This window comes from Cydia amplana, chromosome 13 (genome assembly GCF_948474715.1).
Source record: "Cydia amplana chromosome 13, ilCydAmpl1.1, whole genome shotgun sequence".
Taxonomy (NCBI): Eukaryota; Metazoa; Arthropoda; class Insecta; order Lepidoptera; family Tortricidae; genus Cydia; species Cydia amplana.
The window spans coordinates 5,176,691-5,197,794 of NC_086081.1; the positions used below are offsets into that span (position 1 = coordinate 5,176,691).

The 21,104-nt window shown below is 39.7% G+C and overlaps 3 protein-coding genes across 3 annotated transcripts; 2 read left to right on the forward strand and 1 right to left on the reverse strand.

Moving 5' to 3' along the window:
* The first annotated feature begins 1,371 nt into the window (after positions 1-1,371).
* On the forward strand, positions 1,372-4,911 carry LOC134653246 (brachyurin-like). Its single transcript, XM_063508571.1, has 5 exons — positions 1,372-1,596; positions 2,906-3,179; positions 3,490-3,588; positions 4,124-4,320; positions 4,784-4,911. Exons 1-5 carry the CDS (start codon positions 1,372-1,374, stop codon positions 4,886-4,888), a joined length of 900 nt encoding a protein of 299 aa, XP_063364641.1. The 3' UTR covers positions 4,889-4,911.
* A 6,034-nt stretch (positions 4,912-10,945) lies between these two features.
* LOC134653247 (brachyurin-like) lies at positions 10,946-14,474 on the forward strand. The gene is made up of 5 exons (XM_063508572.1): positions 10,946-11,170; positions 12,480-12,753; positions 13,064-13,162; positions 13,698-13,894; positions 14,358-14,474. The coding sequence occupies exons 1-5, from the start codon at positions 10,946-10,948 to the stop codon at positions 14,460-14,462; spliced, it is 900 nt and encodes a 299-aa protein (XP_063364642.1). The 3' UTR covers positions 14,463-14,474.
* Positions 14,475-16,667: 2,193 nt separating this feature from the next.
* LOC134653248 (brachyurin-like) lies at positions 16,668-20,616 on the reverse strand. Its single transcript, XM_063508574.1, has 7 exons — positions 20,427-20,616; positions 19,757-19,888; positions 19,053-19,206; positions 18,316-18,414; positions 17,878-18,014; positions 17,261-17,317; positions 16,668-16,800 (listed from the first exon to the last, which is right to left on the reverse strand). The coding sequence occupies exons 1-7, from the start codon at positions 20,568-20,570 to the stop codon at positions 16,681-16,683; spliced, it is 843 nt and encodes a 280-aa protein (XP_063364644.1). The 5' UTR covers positions 20,571-20,616; the 3' UTR covers positions 16,668-16,680.
* Between the last annotated feature and the right edge of the window lie 488 nt (positions 20,617-21,104).

Genomic DNA, 21,104 nt, shown 5'->3' on the forward strand with positions numbered 1-21,104 from the left:
AAGAACTAACAGCTAAAAGACATTTGGTTTTCCATGGTAAATAGCCATCCATATGTAGGTAGGTACCTGTGTTAAAAAAACCGGCCAAGTGCGAGTCGGACTCGCGCACGGAGGGTTCCGCACCATCAACAGCAAAAAAATCGTGTTTGTTGTATGGGAGCCCCCCTTAAATATAAATCATTTGTGAAAGTTTCCACTGTCTAGCTATCGCGGTTCATGAGATACAGCCTGGTGACAGACGGACGGACGGACGGACAGCGAAGTCTTAGTAATAGGGTCCTGTTTTTTACCCTTTGGGTACGGAACCCTAAAAATGAAAATAATGTAGTTATTGTTTAACAAACTTCGATTTGCCTATAGGTATGACGTTATTATCATTCGTATTAGCATAATGAGTTGATAGTGTGTAGCTTATCTTCAAATTATATTCAAACGAATAAGGTACTTAGGTAGGTATTTATAGATATTCTGTATTTGACAATAACAAATCGACTAGACGACGATTTTTGCTTTTCAAGCTACTGAAATCAAAAGCAAGTCAATATCTATATAATTCTCATGTACCTACTTATTAGAATAAATTACTGTGTAGTAGAGCGTAGAGCAATAAAGATGTTTTCATTTCGAATGCTCTGAAAGAGGGTCATTGTTGTTCTAAAAGGTGTGCAGAAAATGATACGTTTCTGCACTAGAGCATTTTAGGTTCCAAACTAAGTACGATTTTATTAATTTTTTACGATAAAAACTTGAAATTTGAGTTTGAATGGATTTGTTATACAATTTCCATTCTGATATTTGACTCCCCATTCCATAAATAACGATACTTTTGCCTAAATTGTTAATTGAAAGACAAGTATGTACCTTAAAAAATACTAAGTATACAAATTTATACATAGTCACGTTTTAAAAAAAATGCATTTTACTTTCCTCGTATTCGAAATGAAAAGTAGAGGGTTTAACTCGGGTGAAAGGCATCATTTCAGCCTCGGGCTATTGGCGCTCTCACTGCGTTCGAGCACCTAACTACCTCGGCAGAAATGAGTGCCTGGCACCCCTTGATTTTCATCTTCTTTTTCTTCTTCAGGTGCATCTCTAACTAGTGAAGATTAACAGTCAACTTGGCATATTTTTGTTTGTCCTTAATTGACGAGGCGAAAGAGTCCGGCCACCCTTTGAATCCCGGTCCATTCTAAATAAAAATATAAATTGCCGCCTCATTTTTTGAAGTCGGTTAGTAAAATAAAAATATATTAAAAGACAGCCCTGAATAAAAGATTAGGTTCGTCAATTATCATGGTAATGCCGATAACAACATTATATAAATCAAAGTTTGTTTAAGATTTACCATATTCCGATTATCATTGAATAAGAATGCGGGTTCTGTTGTTCGGTTTGGCTCTAGTGGCGGTGGCGGCAGCCTCGGTGCTGCCCGCAGCCGAGCCGGTCCTGCGGTACCACGACGCCGTGGGCATCCCTCACGCGGCCAGGATCAAGGAAGTGGAAGACCGGTACTTCGCCAACCATGATGAAGACGCGCCACTGGACCCTCGCATCGTGGGAGGAGTTGTTTCTGGAACCGGTGCTCATCCTTACTTGGTTAGTCATTTATGTGACAAATTAGATGCGTTATTCACTCGGCTTTCATTGTTTTGACAAGTGTTTATACAGGGTGCTTCCTGTAACAGGAGCAATAAATTAAACTAAAGGATGTAGGTACTCCTTAAACTGACCAACATTTGTTCAGCAACTTTTAAAAATTATGAATCCTTTAGAATTCCTCTTTTTCATACAAAATAAATATTGCCTTCAATATACGCTGACATCAGTGTGTTTGACGTTGCTTGTCACGCTTTAAACATAACAAAATTTGCAAATAACCCGTGTTTTGATTTTTATTACACTTTTAAGTTTATTCTAAGACGCAATGTGTCTTAGAATAAACTTAAAAGTGTAATAAAAATCAAAACACGAGTTATTTTCAAAAGTTGCTGAACAAATGTTGGTCAGTTTGAGGAGTACAGCCTACAGTTTAATTTATTGCTCCTGTTATAGGAAGCACCCTGTATAACAACGCAATATGTTCTTAGAAAAATAATATAAAAGTAGGTAGGTACCTAGGTAAGTAAGTAGTTCAGTACCGACACACAGTACAATATACCGACGTATCATGACACTAATGTCATGATACGTCGGTATATTGTTTCCTTATGGGTAAATAAGTTTAAAAGATATGAAGGAGGACTAGGTATCTTAGAGGATGCTGAAGAGAGTTAAACATTTTTAAATTATCTACCTACTGAACTACTACCTATCCTACCTACTATCACTTTAAAGTGGTGAAAACGTTCGAAAGGTTTTGATAGCCCCGAAGCCCCGTTAATAAAAACTGCTGGTGGAGACAATCGCTATCACTTCGCCATCGAATCGCTTTACGTCTCTCTATCACTCTTCCATGCATATTAGTGTGACAGTGACGGTTGCGTTTCGTTCACTACGGAGTATTAGCGATTGGCATGTTGCCTACGGGGCCTGAACTGCGATAGGCGTCCAGGGTATCTTAGGCATAAAAGTGGGTCGGAAGTTCAAATCCCACACGAAACAATGATTTATGCAATTATGTGACATGTGATCATATAGAAGACTCTATTTAGTACTTTTAAAAGATAAAACAATTTAATACATAGGTAGTACAGTACAGTCAGTAAAACTATTTGCTTAACACCCCTCCATACAAATACCTCTGTATGTATGCGGTGTAGGGTAGCTCAGCTAGAATGCGACGACGGCGGCAATGCTCATCTGACTGTGACCATCCACTACACCGACCGTACCGCTGCACTCGAGCCAGCTTCTTAATCGGATCTAGTACAAATAGTACAATCCATTTAGCATGGTGTTTTTCTAGGGCGGACTCGTCATCACCTTCGCCAACGTAGCTGGCCAATCCGCCTGCGGCTCGTCACTCCTCACCGCCAACCGGCTGGTCACCGCGGCGCACTGCTGGTTCGACGGCGCTAACCAAGCCCGAGAGTTCGAGGTGGTCCTGGGCTCTGATTTTCTGTTCTACGGTGGCACGAGGATAACTACGTCGCAGGTTACCATGCATTCGTCGTGGAACCCCGCAACGCTCGCCAATGATGTAGCTATGATCTATCTGACTACGAATGTAGCTTTCTCAAGTAAGATATTGTAATGCCTACCTACATTACCTTCTTTGCTTCTACTATGTTATTTTTTTTTATATCATTAACTTTTAATGCACTATAAAACGCTTTTAATGCAATATAATGCGCTTTCCGTACCTCTTTGGGTGGCAATGATAATACTATTAAAACTTTGTAAAAAAATGTGTGCAAATAAACCCTCGGAGCGCGAGTCCGACTCACAATTGGGTTTTTTTGTGAATGTTCATTCATCATTAATAAGCTGGGACGAGGTAACTAAGGTAAATATGACTACGTATTCAAATTGGACCTGTTTTTGTTTCAGCTATCGTCCAGCCCGTCGCCTTGCCATCCACCACCCAAATATGGGACCAATTTGTGGGCCTGTGGGGGACTGCTTCTGGATATGGCAAGACCAACGACTGTGAGTGACGTAGGAAGAACAATCAATCTATAATTATAGGCTATCAAAATCATAAATCTTTTCTGTAAATAAAGTAGGTAAACTTAGTAGAAAAGCTTACTTTAAATTTCCTTGTGGATTTACAGAGCATACAATTTACGTGACACACAGTCGTTTGAGAGCTGGGGCCTTACCATGATTGCGTGATTGCATGAATTGCGATTCTCTTTAGGACCTAAACTGAATCGCAATAGAGACATCATGGTAAGGCCTGTACCTATGTTACGTGAATATTAGTGTAAAATTTGCGTCCACGAAAGTTTGCATTTTAGATACGACAAGCATTTCCATCGTTTTGAGTAATAAAATTATCTAGTGATGTAGACCGTACAAATTTGAAATGTTCATCCGAGGTTGTGAAGCAGAATTTTTAAACTTTTTAAACTGACGAAGCCTGCGTTGCGGATATAAAAGTATGATGGTCTCTAAAGCATTATGTGCGATTGCCAAGTCATTATAACTTAACAAACTTATTAATTGAACTTAATTCTTATAGTACAAACCGGTGTGACAACTGCCACCGTGGTGAGCCAAGTGTCCCTGCAAGTGATCTCGGTGGCGCAGTGCCAACTGTCCTTCGGTCACTGGGTTCTCGACAGTAACATCTGCACCAACGGTATCGGCGGCGTCGGCATTTGCGGCGGCGACTCTGGCGGCCCGCTGGTCGTTAATTCCAACGGACAGAACGTTTTGGTAAGTGGTGACGGTGATACAACGTTCATACTAGCTATTAATTTCGCCCGCACCAATCAATTTTAAAAACTGAACAACACCTACGGCGTGTCTATGTCAACGAAATCAATCATAAGGATATATACTCTGACATGCCAATTTCGCCTGTAGAATAAGGGGACAAATTTGAAATATGTAGGCTGTAGGCGCAAAGGATCGATGCCCCATACCTACAAATTTCCTTTCCTTTTTATACTGTCTAAGTTGGCTTGCCAGAGTAGGTATCTACATTACCTACCAACCCAACCTCTATAATCTACTATAGGTACAGTGGCTTGAAGTATTTTTTGTGCGGTAAGCTGCAGAGATAACTGACCCCCTTGTAAACAAGTTTCTATGCAATGGGATTACTTTACATGCGACTATGTAATGTAGAACTCCTTTGTAACTCAAGACCTAAAATTAATATTATGTGACATTCCAGGTGGGCATCAGCTCGTTTGTAGCCGCAGCCGGTTGCCAGCTCGGCCACCCCTCGGCCTTCGCCAGGGTCACCAGCTTCTACAGCTTCATAGTCAGCCATCTGTAAACCTGACCCGTCTTGAACGAATATTTCGGTAAGGTCGTGGTCTCCGGTGGACGCAAAGGTTCCATTACATTAACGCGTAGGTATTTTTGTGCCGTCGGCGTCAAAGACCGACCCTAAAAGTGATAATACTAGGTCAAAGGTAAACTCTTCTAGAGCAAATGTTGCTAGTTTTAATTGACTGTATAAACATGTTGTACCAGTGAAGGTATATTATTTTATTTTTTTGTATTTTATTTCTTTTTGCCCTAACTACTTAAACTCATACTTAACCAACGCCTCTGTGTCCTTGCAGCAGAACTGCTGAATGGCGCAGTCAGTTAAAGCTAGGTACGTATGTAATTTCTACATACGAGGGGCGTTCAAAATATTCTCGGTATTGATATCTTACGACCTCTTCTAAAATTTCTTTCGTTACTGGCCGCTAAGGTTTATTCATTGACATTAAAAAAAAGTATAATTCGAACCGAGATAGTCTTTTGTTTTTTTGCAATTGCTGAACAAACATGAACATCCTGTGCGAATTGACAATGTTAACTAAATTAGAACATCGATGCGTGATAAAATTCTTGACAAAACAGGGTAAAAATCAAAAAACCATAAAAGAGGAAATGGATTGTGTTTACCGTGAGTCTGCTCCTTCTTTATCTACCATTCAAAAGTGGTCAAGCGAGTTTAAACGCGGAAGGGAGAGTATTGAAGATGACCCTAGACCTGGCCGGCCTGTAGTAGCTACTTCACAAGAAAATATTGATAAAGTGGAAAAACTTATATTGGAAGATGGTCGAGTGAAGGTAAAATCTATAGCACAAGTAACCAATCTCTCTATTGGTACCGTACATGATATTATACATGACCATCTTAATATGTCAAAAGTAAGTGCAAGATGGGTTCCGCGAATGCTGACTCGGCTTCAAAAAGACATGCGTGTAGCTTGTTGTTCCAATTTTATTGACCTGTGCGGTGAAAATCCTGATGAGGTGCTGCAAAGAATAGTTACTGGAGATGAAACCTGGGTTCATCATTATGACCCAGAGAGTAAACAAGAGTCCATGCAGTGGCACATTAAGGGTTCAGCTCATCCCAAGAAGTTGAAGGTCATCCCTTCAGCTGGCAAGGTCATGGCCACGATATTTTGGGATTGTGAAGGAGTATTACTAATCGATTATAAAGAAAAAGGTGTAAATATCACAGGACAGTACTACGCTAACATTCTACGTCAATTAAAGGATGTAATTAAAGAAAAGAGGCGAGGAAAGTTAACCAAAGGTATTCTGCTTCTGCATGACAACGCCCCTGTCCATACTGCTCATATTGCCAAGGCAGCTATTGTTGAACGTGGGTTTAAAACTGTTACTCACCCACCGTATAGTCCGGACTTAGCCCCCAGCGACTTCTTTTTGCTCCCCAATCTTAAAAAGGATCTGCGTGGAAATAAATTTTCTGACGATGAAGCATTGAAGGCGGCAGTGGAGGAGCATTTTTACACGAAAGATAAAAAATATTTTTACGAGGGATTAAAAAAAATAATTGATCGATCTTTTGAGTGTATGAACATAGGGGGGGAGTATATTGAAAAATAAAAATATCAAACTTTTCGTACTTGTTTGTTTTCATTCTCATACCGAGAATATTTTGAATACCCCTCGTATGTAGATAATGTAGGCCTACATTAGGTAACGATATTTGATTATTTAGATTTTCAATACATATTAGAACAAATTAAATTATTTTCAGAAAATATTTTAATTTTTGTTTTGTTTCAAGTAGAAACACTACTAATATAAATTATAAACAAGGTATAGCTGGTCAACCAAATTTTGTCAGTAAAAAAGGCGCGAAATTCAAATTTTCTATGGGACGATATCCATTCGCGCCTACATTTTTCAAATTTGCCGTTTTTTTCTACTGTCAAGATCTGGTTACAGTGTATTACTAAAAGAAATTAAAAACTAGCTTAAATCTAAAATAGGCCCTTGAGGCATTGTACCAAGGATGCTGGCGACATTTCCTCGCTGTATCGCAATGCTAATACGTTGTGCGAGGTAGCCGCCAGCTCTTCGGTCACCAGTTACGTCGACCAGACGCCTCGCGATTTCTGCGAACAACTTATGCGCGCTGGGACCCCATGGACCTAGAGTTTCAACTCCAAATGGTACAAAATGGTACTCTCCACCGAGGCTCTTATATTTGTTACGTTTTAAAATACCGGCGCTTTCCGCCGCCCCGCCCGCTTTTACATTAGTCCGTAATTATAAACTAGTAGTAGGTAGTTTTTCTTAGTATATGACATTTATTTCAGTTTATTTACATTTTGTATTTTCCATTGACTCATTGGCTGTGAGATAATAAATTGATATAATCGACTAATTACAGATATAATTATCAGAAACAGATTATCAACCAGTTCGTTAGTAAATACACGTGAAATGATCGTCAGAGGATTTAAAGACGAATAATAATCTTATTGTGTGTAGTAATTGAATCTTTTATTGTGCCGGTAATTGATAAAGTGTAAAAAAATGTTACAAATAATACTTCTGTCAGTTGAGTACGATGCCGGTGTTTCTGCTGATCTTTACTTAATATATATTATATACGATTGTTCAGTCAGTAGTCAATAGTAGCCTACCTATATGCCCATTTAGAAAAGTATTTGAGGGTGGCAGATAATTTTGGCGCGTTGTTCCATACGCTACTAGTGTTGTTGAACGTTCAACAAAGCAAGCAGTAAAGTTTGTCTAGACCAATGACAATATATCTAAGGACCGGCCTTACGGGCCATAAGAATGGGGCTAATTATGATGAATTGACGTACCTAATCTTCTATTGAATTATTATCCCCAGAATTAATCTGATTTTTGATAACATTATGTCAGTATTTATGCTTTCTGGAGTAAATGGAAATTGGCTCTTCATTTAATTACCTACCTAGTTATGTATATTAAGTTTGTATGCACTAATAAACCATTAAAAAAAATTACCTACCTATAATATTAATTGTCTCATGTAATTTCAGCTACATAAATACTATATTATGAGGGTTTCGAAGCCAAAATGCCAAAAACGGAACCCTTGTATTTAGTTTCGTTTTGTCCGTCTCCGTCCGATGTCCCAGCCATTATTATTCGAAATACCTAAGCTAGTGCCTAAGCTATATTCAAATGAAATTTGGAACATGTATTTTGTGAGCCTCTACTTAGTTTAGAAATTAAACATTTAAAAAATGTATGGTGGGGGTGGGTGGGGGGCTAGTCTTTCCATTTGGTAAAACTGGTTGGTAGAAAACTGGACTTCAATGTAGGTATGTACCTAATGGTAAGCTTTTTATTAGGTTCTGAGCATGTTTTGTGGGATTACATTATTTAATAAGCTCAGGTACATTTTACAGTCGGTTAAAGGTCAAAGTTTTTAACTTTTAATTTATGACATTGCATGCGTTCTGTGCAAACATTTACGTTGTTATTGACAACGCTCATGCGCTTTAACAAAATACATATAAGGAAACATTTTTACTGCCAAAAATAGTAAATTACCACCAAAATTAAAACTCCATTCTGATGTGAAATTACTTATAACCAATGTTTACACCTTGCTTTCCTATATCTATTCTCCAAATCCCAGAAATCGCGAAGCGTCTGGTTGACGTAACTGGTGACCGAAGAGCTGGCGGCTATCTCGCACAACGTATCAGCATTGCGATACAGCGAGGAAATGTCGCCAGCATCCAAGGTACAATGCCTCAAGGGCCTATTTTAGATTTAAGCTAGTTTTTAATTTCTTTTAGTAATACACTGTATATATCTTGTTTGTAAATAAATGATTATTTTTCTCTAAACAAATCCCTAACCTAACACCGCGTGAGGGATGCCCACGGCGTCGTGATATTCGTGATACCCCAGGGTTGGCTCCGCTGTTGGCGGCACCGTGGCCGCCGTCGCCGCCACTAGGGCCAAGCCAAACCAACCAACAAAAGCGCACGCATTTTAGCTAAATGATGGTAAATGTTAAACAAACTGATTTATATGTCTAACATTGTTATCAGCATTAGCATGATGAACTGATAATCGATATGCTTAATCTTTTATTTGATGAATACGCGCATCACAGAAAATGACAGTACATCATGACTGAATGCCTGCTTAACTTATTACAGACCCAGCCGACCAGAGCGAACGAAGTACCTTAATAGCTGTCTGGACGATTTATAGCGAACGCCAACTAGCATTTGTTGACGTTCGCCAACGATCCGGAGCTTCGGCCGAATTTAGCAAAGACGGTTCACCGAAGACCAACGAACAAACGCTTAGTTAACAATTCTACTATTTATGTCGTTAGATGTAAATGTATTGAGTAATTAATAACTAGGTACGTATGTCTTTTTTTTCACATTTGCCCTTTTTGTAACGTAGGTAAAAAGTAAGAAAATAAGAATTTGTTTATTTTATAACTCTAAACATAAACGAAAGGAATCTTATCTACAAAATTGATATGATAATTCGAATCAGTTTTATCTGTATTCTGATTGAAATTTCCACGATTGTTGAACTAATCAGGATATAATTACGTATGAGATAACCCGATAATTCAAACCTTCCATCGTGAAATTCGTGAAGAACGACACGCGTAACTTCGCACCCAAAACGTCGGAGGTTATTTTAAAATTTGTCCCTAAGGACCCTAAGAAGTAAGAACTAACAGCTAAAAGACATTTGGTTTTCCATGGTAAATAGCCATCCATATGTAGGTAGGTACCTGTGTTAAAAAAACCGGCCAAGTGCGAGTCGGACTCGCGCACGGAGGGTTCCGCACCATCAACAGCAAAAAAATCGTGTTTGTTGTATGGGAGCCCCCCTTAAATATAAATCATTTGTGAAAGTTTCCACTGTCTAGCTATCGCGGTTCATGAGATACAGCCTGGTGACAGACGGACGGACGGACGGACAGCGAAGTCTTAGTAATAGGGTCCTGTTTTTTACCCTTTGGGTACGGAACCCTAAAAATGAAAATAATGTAGTTATTGTTTAACAAACTTCGATTTGCCTATAGGTATGACGTTATTATCATTCGTATTAGCATAATGAGTTGATAGTGTGTAGCTTATCTTCAAATTATATTCAAACGAATAAGGTACTTAGGTAGGTATTTATAGATATTCTGTATTTGACAATAACAAATCGACTAGACGACGATTTTTGCTTTTCAAGCTACTGAAATCAAAAGCAAGTCAATATCTATATAATTCTCATGTACCTACTTATTAGAATAAATTACTGTGTAGTAGAGCGTAGAGCAATAAAGATGTTTTCATTTCGAATGCTCTGAAAGAGGGTCATTGTTGTTCTAAAAGGTGTGCAGAAAATGATACGTTTCTGCACTAGAGCATTTTAGGTTCCAAACTAAGTACGATTTTATTAATTTTTTACGATAAACACTTGAAATTTGAGTTTGAATGGATTTGTTATACAATTTCCATTCTGATATTTGACTCCCCATTCCATAAATAACGATACTTTTGCCTAAATTGTTAATTGAAAGACAAGTATGTACCTTAAAAAATACTAAGTATACAAATTTATACATAGTCACGTTTTAAAAAAAATGCATTTTACTTTCCTCGTATTCGAAATGAAAAGTAGAGGGTTTAACTCGGGTGAAAGGCATCATTTCAGCCTCGGGCTATTGGCGCTCTCACTGCGTTCGAGCACCTAACTACCTCGGCAGAAATGAGTGCCTGGCACCCCTTGATTTTCATCTTCTTTTTCTTCTTCAGGTGCATCTCTAACTAGTGAAGATTAACAGTCAACTTGGCATATTTTTGTTTGTCCTTAATTGACGAGGCGAAAGAGTCCGGCCACCCTTTGAATCCCGGTCCATTCTAAATAAAAATATAAATTGCCGCCTCATTTTTTGAAGTCGGTTAGTAAAATAAAAATATATTAAAAGACAGCCCTGAATAAAAGATTAGGTTCGTCAATTATCATGGTAATGCCGATAACAACATTATATAAATCAAAGTTTGTTTAAGATTTACCATATTCCGATTATCATTGAATAAGAATGCGGGTTCTGTTGTTCGGTTTGGCTCTAGTGGCGGTGGCGGCAGCCTCGGTGCTGCCCGCAGCCGAGCCGGTCCTGCGGTACCACGACGCCGTGGGAATCCCTCACGCGGCCAGGATCAAGGAAGTGGAAGACCGGTACTTCACCAACCATGATGAAGACGCGCCACTGGACCCTCGCATCGTGGGAGGAGTTGTTTCTGGAACCGGTGCTCATCCTTACTTGGTTAGTCATTTATGTGACAAATTAGATGCGTTATTCACTCGGCTTTCATTGTTTTGACAAGTGTTTATACAGGGTGCTTCCTGTAACAGGAGCAATAAATTAAACTAAAGGATGTAGGTACTCCTTAAACTGACCAACATTTGTTCAGCAACTTTTAAAAATTATGAATCCTTTAGAATTCCTCTTTTTCATACAAAATAAATATTGCCTTCAATATACGCTGACATCAGTGTGTTTGACGTTGCTTGTCACGCTTTAAACATAACAAAATTTGCAAATAACCCGTGTTTTGATTTTTATTACACTTTTAAGTTTATTCTAAGACGCAATGTGTCTTAGAATAAACTTAAAAGTGTAATAAAAATCAAAACACGAGTTATTTTCAAAAGTTGCTGAACAAATGTTGGTCAGTTTGAGGAGTACAGCCTACAGTTTAATTTATTGCTCCTGTTATAGGAAGCACCCTGTATAACAACGCAATATGTTCTTAGAAAAATAATATAAAAGTAGGTAGGTACCTAGGTAAGTAAGTAGTTCAGTACCGACACACAGTACAATATACCGACGTATCATGACACTAATGTCATGATACGTCGGTATATTGTTTCCTTATGGGTAAATAAGTTTAAAAGATATGAAGGAGGACTAGGTATCTTAGAGGATGCTGAAGAGAGTTAAACATTTTTAAATTATCTACCTACTGAACTACTACCTATCCTACCTACTATCACTTTAAAGTGGTGAAAACGTTCGAAAGGTTTTGATAGCCCCGAAGCCCCGTTAATAAGAACTGCTGGTGGAGACAATCGCTATCACTTCGCCATCGAATCGCTTTACGTCTCTCTATCACTCTTCCATGCATATTAGTGTGACAGTGACGGTTGCGTTTCGTTCACTACGGAGTATTAGCGATTGGCATGTTGCCTACGGGGCCTGAACTGCGATAGGCGTCCAGGGTATCTTAGGCATAAAAGTGGGTCGGAAGTTCAAATCCCACACGAAACAATGATTTATGCAATTATGTGACATGTGATCATATAGAAGACTCTATTTAGTACTTTTAAAAGATAAAACAATTTAATACATAGGTAGTACAGTACAGTCAGTAAAACTATTTGCTTAACACCCCTCCATACAAATACCTCTGTATGTATGCGGTGTAGGGTAGCTCAGCTAGAATGCGACGACGGCGGCAATGCTCATCTGACTGTGACCATCCACTACACCGACCGTACCGCTGCACTCGAGCCAGCTTCTTAATCGGATCTAGTACAAATAGTACAATCCATTTAGCATGGTGTTTTTCTAGGGCGGACTCGTCATCACCTTCGCCAACGTAGCTGGCCAATCCGCCTGCGGCTCGTCACTCCTCACCGCCAACCGGCTGGTCACCGCGGCGCACTGCTGGTTCGACGGCGCTAACCAAGCCCGAGAGTTCGAGGTGGTCCTGGGCTCTGATTTTCTGTTCTACGGTGGCACGAGGATAACTACGTCGCAGGTTACCATGCATTCGTCGTGGAACCCCGCAACGCTCGCCAATGATGTAGCTATGATCTATCTGACTACGAATGTAGCTTTCTCAAGTAAGATATTGTAATGCCTACCTACATTACCTTCTTTGCTTCTACTATGTTATTTTTTTTTATATCATTAACTTTTAATGCACTATAAAACGCTTTTAATGCAATATAATGCGCTTTCCGTACCTCTTTGGGTGGCAATGATAATACTATTAAAACTTTGTAAAAAAATGTGTGCAAATAAACCCTCGGAGCGCGAGTCCGACTCACAATTGGGTTTTTTTGTGAATGTTCATTCATCATTAATAAGCTGGGACGAGGTAACTAAGGTAAATATGACTACGTATTCAAATTGGACCTGTTTTTGTTTCAGCTATCGTCCAGCCCGTCGCCTTGCCATCCACCACCCAAATATGGGACCAATTTGTGGGCCTGTGGGGGACTGCTTCTGGATATGGCAAGACCAACGACTGTGAGTGACGTAGGAAGAACAATCAATCTATAATTATAGGCTATCAAAATCATAAATCTTTTCTGTAAATAAAGTAGGTAAACTTAGTAGAAAAGCTTACTTTAAATTTCCTTGTGGATTTACAGAGCATACAATTTACGTGACACACAGTCGTTTGAGAGCTGGGGCCTTACCATGATTGCGTGATTGCATGAATTGCGATTCTCTTTAGGACCTAAACTGAATCGCAATAGAGACATCATGGTAAGGCCTGTACCTATGTTACGTGAATATTAGTGTAAAATTTGCGTCCACGAAAGTTTGCATTTTAGATACGACAAGCATTTCCATCGTTTTGAGTAATAAAATTATCTAGTGATGTAGACCGTACAAATTTGAAATGTTCATCCGAGGTTGTGAAGCAGAATTTTTAAACTTTTTAAACTGACGAAGCCTGCGTTGCGGATATAAAAGTATGATGGTCTCTAAAGCATTATGTGCGATTGCCAAGTCATTATAACTTAACAAACTTATTAATTGAACTTAATTCTTATAGTACAAACCGGTGTGACAACTGCCACCGTGGTGAGCCAAGTGTCCCTGCAAGTGATCTCGGTGGCGCAGTGCCAACTGTCCTTCGGTCACTGGGTTCTCGACAGTAACATCTGCACCAACGGTATCGGCGGCGTCGGCATTTGCGGCGGCGACTCTGGCGGCCCGCTGGTCGTTAATTCCAACGGACAGAACGTTTTGGTAAGTGGTGACGGTGATACAACGTTCATACTAGCTATTAATTTCGCCCGCACCAATCAATTTTAAAAACTGAACAACACCTACGGCGTGTCTATGTCAACGAAATCAATCATAAGGATATATACTCTGACATGCCAATTTCGCCTGTAGAATAAGGGGACAAATTTGAAATATGTAGGCTGTAGGCGCAAAGGATCGATGCCCCATACCTACAAATTTCCTTTCCTTTTTATACTGTCTAAGTTGGCTTGCCAGAGTAGGTATCTACATTACCTACCAACCCAACCTCTATAATCTACTATAGGTACAGTGGCTTGAAGTATTTTTTGTGCGGTAAGCTGCAGAGATAACTGACCCCCTTGTAAACAAGTTTCTATGCAATGGGATTACTTTACATGCGACTATGTAATGTAGAACTCCTTTGTAACTCAAGACCTAAAATTAATATTATGTGACATTCCAGGTGGGCATCAGCTCGTTTGTAGCCGCAGCCGGTTGCCAGCTCGGCCACCCCTCGGCCTTCGCCAGGGTCACCAGCTTCTACAGCTTCATAGTCAGCCATCTGTAAACCTGACCCGTCTTGAACGAATATTTCGGTAAGGTCGTGGTCTCCGGTGGACGCAAAGGTTCCATTACATTAACGCGTAGGTATTTTTGTGCCGTCGGCGTCAAAGACCGACCCTAAAAGTGATAATACTAGGTCAAAGGTAAACTCTTCTAGAGCAAATGTTGCTAGTTTTAATTGACTGTATAAACATGTTGTACCAGTGAAGGTATATTATTTTATTTTTTTGTATTTTATTTCTTTTTGCCCTAACTACTTAAACTCATACTTAACCAACGCCTCTGTGTCCTTGCAGCAGAACTGCTGAATGGCGCAGTCAGTTAAAGCTAGGTACGTATGTAATTTCTACATATGTAGATAATGTAGGCCTACATTAGGTAACGATATTTGATTATTTAGATTTTCAATACATATTAGAACAAATTAAATTATTTTCAGAAAATATTTTAATTTTTGTTTTGTTTCAAGTAGAAACACTACTAATATAAATTATAAACAAGGTATAGCTGGTCAACCAAATCTTGTCAGTAAAAAAGGCGCGAAATTCAAATTTTCTATGGGACGATATCCATTCGCGCCTACATTTTTCAAATTTGCCGTTTTTTTCTACTGTCAAGATCTGGTTACAGTGTATTACTAAAAGAAATTAAAAACTAGCTTAAATCTAAAATAGGCCCTTGAGGCATTGTACCAAGGATGCTGGCGACATTTCCTCGCTGTATCGCAATGCTAATACGTTGTGCGAGGTAGCCGCCAGCTCTTCGGTCACCAGTTACGTCGACCAGACGCCTCGCGATTTCTGCGAACAACTTATGCGCGCTGGGACCCCATGGACCTAGAGTTTCAACTCCAAATGGTACAAAATGGTACTCTCCACCGAGGCTCTTATATTGTTACGTTTTAAAATACCGGCGCTTTCCGCCGCCCCGCCCGCTTTTACATTAGTCCGTAATTATAAACTAGTACCTAGTAGGTAGTTTTTCTTAGTATATAACATTTATTTCAGTTTATTACAATAAATACCTATAAACTAACTTATATACTAAAACTACAAATAAATACAGCACAAAACATCAATTATTATTTTAATATGATTAAAAAATCTAAAATAAACCACCCTGAATCGTACCTGGCTCAAAGGTCCCCATTATTCCTGCTGCGTTCCCCCGCTGAACTGCAATGGAAACCTGCTGAACCAGATACGACCCAGAGCGAGGATCAGGAGAGGAGGAGGGTTTTCAGTTTATTTACATTTTGTATTTTCCATTGACTCATTGGCTGTGAGATAATAAATTGATTGATATAATCGACTAATTACAGATATAATTATCAGAAACAGATTATCAACCAGTTCGTTAGTAAATACACGTGAAATGATCGTCAGAGGATTAAAAGACGAAGAATAATCTTATCGTGTGTAGTAATTGAATCTTTTATTGTGCCGGTAATTGATAGTGTAAAAAAATGTTACAAATAATACTTCTGTCAGTTGAGTACGATGCCGGTGTTTCTGCTGATCTTTACTTAATATATATACGATTGTTCAGTCAGTAGTCAATAGTAGCCTACCTATATGCCCATTTAGAAAAGTATTTGAGGGTGGCAGATAATTTTGGCGCGTTGTTCCATACGCTACTAGTGTTGTTGACCGTTCAACAAAGCAAGCAGTAAAGTTTGTCTAGACCAATGACATAATATATCTAAGGACCGGCCTTACGGGCCATAAGAATGGGGCTAGTACAGCGATGCAGCGGTGGGGGCAGCACAGGAATTCGAGCCAATCGTACTGTCTAACGCCACTACGCGGTTGGTCAATGAGTTCGCATCAGGCGCGCGATTGGTCGCAACGTTACGTTAGACTGCACGATTGGCTTGAATTCGTGAGTCACGCCTGTGAACTAGCACACGACGACGACTGCGGGCGACGACTGGTCTGGCCTAGTGGGTAGTGACCCTGTCTGTTAAGCCGCGGTCCTGGGTTCGAATCCTGGTAAGGGCATTTATTTGTGTGATTAACACAGATATTTGTTCCTGAGTCTTGGGTGTTTTCTATGTATTTATGTATTTGTATATTATATATATCGTTGTCTGAGTACCCACAACACAAAGCCATCTTGAGCTTACTGTGGGACTTAGTCAATCTGTGTAAAACAGTCCTATAATATTTATTTATTATTTATTATTATTTATTATATGTCAATGGTCTAGACTAGCAAGCATGTTATTCAAGTACGATGCCGGTATTGCCGCTGATCCACTGCAAGTAGCGCTGTACGCGCGTGAACACAGAGGGAAGTTCGTCGTTGCAGCCGCTCTTGTCAACGAACGATGCCACGCCGATCTGATAACAAACAATGCTGTTATTGGCAAGGTGCGAAGTCGGTGGAGGGGGAAGTGGCGCTGATCGTCACAAACACAGGTAATCTTATGGAATGTCCGCCATTAGTACTAGCGGCAGCCGCTTGAACTAATTTTACTCCATAAGATTTAACGTAGAAAGTCCGCCAAAATGAGGGCAGCACCAGTCGTGCACCTAGCGAATAGGTACCTACTAGGGACGCTAAGTCACACAATTCTCAGATGGTAGGTCTGTACAGTCGACGTCAAAGATATGTTTACACTTTTGCACCTTACTCCTTTGTAATAAAGCGAATAATTTAAACATATCTTTGACGTCGACTGTACCTACCAACAGGAGTTTTTTTCAAGCTGTTGAGGCTTTTGGAATTTCGTCTTATCTTTCACATACGTACCGAGTACCGCCCATGTTCTTGCAAGTACATACAACAGACATAACTTACCAGAATAACTTCTTCTGTGGCATTATACCATATCGTCAATGGACCACCATTGTCTCCCTGAAAACAAAGATTCATGATTAGACTATAAAACACCAGAGCGTGACGTGCGTTCGAGTTTACGTTATGTCTATTTTTGTATGGGATTTAGAACAACGCGCCAAGCGGGAGGTTTTGGAAACTCAAAATCCTATACAAAATTATACTTAACGTAAACGCGTATTAGGTACGTCACATCACGCTATCGAATGAAATTTACACTATGGGTACAGGAAAAGATTAATTGTTACGCCCGCAACACATATCGCTGTGGCGGGCAGAGTGGACGAAATACTGTACACACACCCTGCTGGCGGGAGTTGGTCGAAATACTGTATGTTGCACATCGTGTCCGTCATCACCGTCATCAACTTCTCTCGAAGCGTTAAGGTTTATATTACAAGATTACTTATCAGGTTATATACCTTGCATGTGCCGGCCGTAGCGTGGAAGCCACAGACCGTGTTGGCGGGCAGCTGGTCGAAATACTGTATGTTGCACATCGTGTCCGTCATCACCGTCATTAGCTTCTCTCGAAGCGTTGACGATTATATTACAAGATTACTTGTCAGGTTATATACCTTGCATGTGCCTGCCGTAGCATGGAAGCCACACACCATGTTGGCGGGCAGCTGGTCGAAATACTGTATGTTGCACATCGTGTCCGTCATCACCGTCATTAGCTTCTCCCGAAGCGTTGGTGACACGAACTCCACACCTGTTTGTTAGGATTTTGTTAACAACCGTAATAGGTAGGTAAGTAGTAAGTAGTAGTAGGTAAAATTACCTAGAGTGGAAGTGGAACGTAAGCTGTTATCACAATGTTGATATTTTGTTGTGGAAACGTACCTTTTGTACCTAAGTTTAGCGATGCTTACCCCCTTATTCATAAAACATTACACGCCTCAATAAAATTAGTTTATGTATATTTTATCCTTACAAATACATAAGATTAAGACAAACGATTAGATAATGAAGTAAATTTAAAATGTAGCTTATAATAAGTACGAGAATTTTACCTGGCGCCGCAATTCCCCACCCGGATGCCGTGGCTCCCATCCCAGCGAAATTGAAGTTGGATATACTCAGGTACGGGAGACGAACTACATCGATGGTTTCTGAAATAACGAGGTCTCCAAGAATTAATTAGTTCTATCTACCATACTAGTTATAATAATTATATTCTAATGCGTTAGCTAAGTACATAAAGACTCGTAGGTAAAAAAAATTGGTCCGATCAGTTGCGTTCATCCTGCGTTGCGTTCGCAAGGCGCGCGCTTTAAATACGACGATTTCACCAGATCGGGACGGTCATAGGTAATGGTCGCTCAACATTGATGATTAGTGTCGATGTAATTGCTACCTGTACGCTCAGTTATCCTTCTCCTAGCGTCGTGTAATGGTAAGTATTTACCTCAGTAAATCATACGATATAATGTGATCTAAGACACATTCGTCAGATTTCTTTTTCGTCAGGATAATTATAGCCTGTTTTTTTTCGGACGACAACGGACTTTTGGTCAGATTCCGCATTTGTATTTCCAACGGTTCGCCAACACAAACATCACGCAGTACGACCGGCTCTGCTCGCAGTCCGACATCGACCCTAACTGTCAGTGACGTCACCACGTCGTATTCCTCAATATTGAGGGTCGTGACCTCCCTTTTGCATCACTTTCTCTCTTACGATCTTTCTCCATCTGTTTCTGTCTGTACAGAACCCTCAGGTACAGGCAGCTTGCATAAATGACGGTACCTGTAAGCTGCATGACGTTAGCAAGCCTCATTAGAGCGATGTCGTTGGCGAAGGAGTCCGCGTCCCAGTCTGGATGGACACGCACCTCGTCCACGTTCACGATGCGGCGCCCGTTCTCGTACCGGTCGTACAGCGAGTGCGCGCCTAGGATTGCCTGCAAAAACGATCCGTCATTCCGAGAAAAAAACCGCTGTTTAGGTAATATAATTACAGTGACTTCAAGATGCAGGTAAAGTAGTGGTGAATTGATGATATCACTTGCGTATTACCACCACTAGATCACTACTTTACCTAACTACATCTAGAAACCTCAGTAGGTATTTTTTATGAGAATAACTAACTAGTTAGCCCAAAGGCCTTACGTAGCATACAAAAATGCTTGTGCCGAACTCTGGTGGAATCTCTTTATCTACTGAATACCATACGAAGACTCATCGTCAGTTAGTATCGGGACGTGGTGACAATTTACAACGTGATATATATATTATGCACTTTTATGTGTGCTCTGTTTTCATTCAAGTGAAATTGAATTTTAGTGTAAAATAGAAATATGAACCTAGTTACTCAGTTAGGTAAGTAATTATGTTAAACTTACAAGTTGCGAGTATATATCAGCAAATCAGAGCATCACAGCCATAAACATTTGAGTGTTGTTTGTGAAACATTGCACTAATGCGAAATATTGAAAATAACCGAATGAATACCTGCACATTGTCAACCTGCTGACCGTCGTGGTAGCAGCAGTGCGCGGCGGTCAGCACCCACTCCGGGTGGACGAGCGAACCCCCGCAGAACCCCACCTCGCCCGTGGTTCCCACCCGCGAGTACAGGGCGACCTAAAATCAAGATATACACTCAGTATACAATGGTTCCAACTGTGGAACCAAACAGAAACAAAGTTTGAAGTCTGTATTTGTTTCTTCAGATTTGGCATTTCTTAAGACATGTTTACTTAAATGATTGCAGCGCCGTCTGATTTAAGTTTTGTCGATCCTCATTTTAGGTTAAACCTATGTAACCGTAGGTGTCTGTCCTGGCTGAATGTAACAAGTGTGGAATGAATAGTGTAATTTATTGACTAAATCTCTCATACCTGCGTAATTTATTTTATCAAATTGTTATTGGATGTTTAATTAGTATGAAATGATTATCCTCTAACTAGTCCAACTCATTCGGTAGGTACCGATGTAATGTATTTAAGTAGATAGGTATACTACCTTGCACTTTCATTTCATCAGTGCTCCATGAAGTAGATTAGGTACTCTTTTTTAACTGAACTAAGTACTGAGTCTAAATAATCGATCTAGACTAATCTACGGTAATCGATTGTACAAAATTTTGTAATAATTACATTTAACAAAACAGCCATCTTACCTGAAAAGGCCTAGAATTCTGTTCCGTGATGTCTCCTCCAATGATCCTCGCCTGTCGGCTCGCGATTTGGCACGACTCATCATGGCACAGCTGCCAGGCGTACAGCGTTATAGGCAAACTTAACAACACTAGTTGTTTCAACATTGCCGCTACTCTTATATTTTCTTAAACTGTTGAAAATCACTTCTATTTCAAAACTTTATTTAAGGCCTGTCAGGAATAGGTGAAACATTTATTTTTGGCAAAGATAAAATTCTTCTAACACATATTCAAGGTTCTGGTAGAGACTTAAGTTCACAAAATGTGTTGTATTTGTGTATAAAAGTAATGAAAATGTATCACAATATATTCTAGCTCGGTCTATCAGTATAAAACTGATGGTTAGAGCACAATTTATCCCATTGTCATTATCTGTCTTTATCAGTGATAGGAATCATCGGAGAAATTTAAGATATAGGCGATAAGACTTCTTCAAATATTTACCTACGTCCTGGTTCTCATGTCATAATTTAGTGATACCGACGATATGTAAGTACAAGTTTTCGATTTATACTTTACTTATATCGTCGCAAAAATGCTTTTCCGCTAATCTGGTTTTTTGATGTGACCGGCGGCGATAAAACTAGTTGCGATCATTCATTCGATCGAATAAAAGGTGTAGGCGTAGATTATATTTGC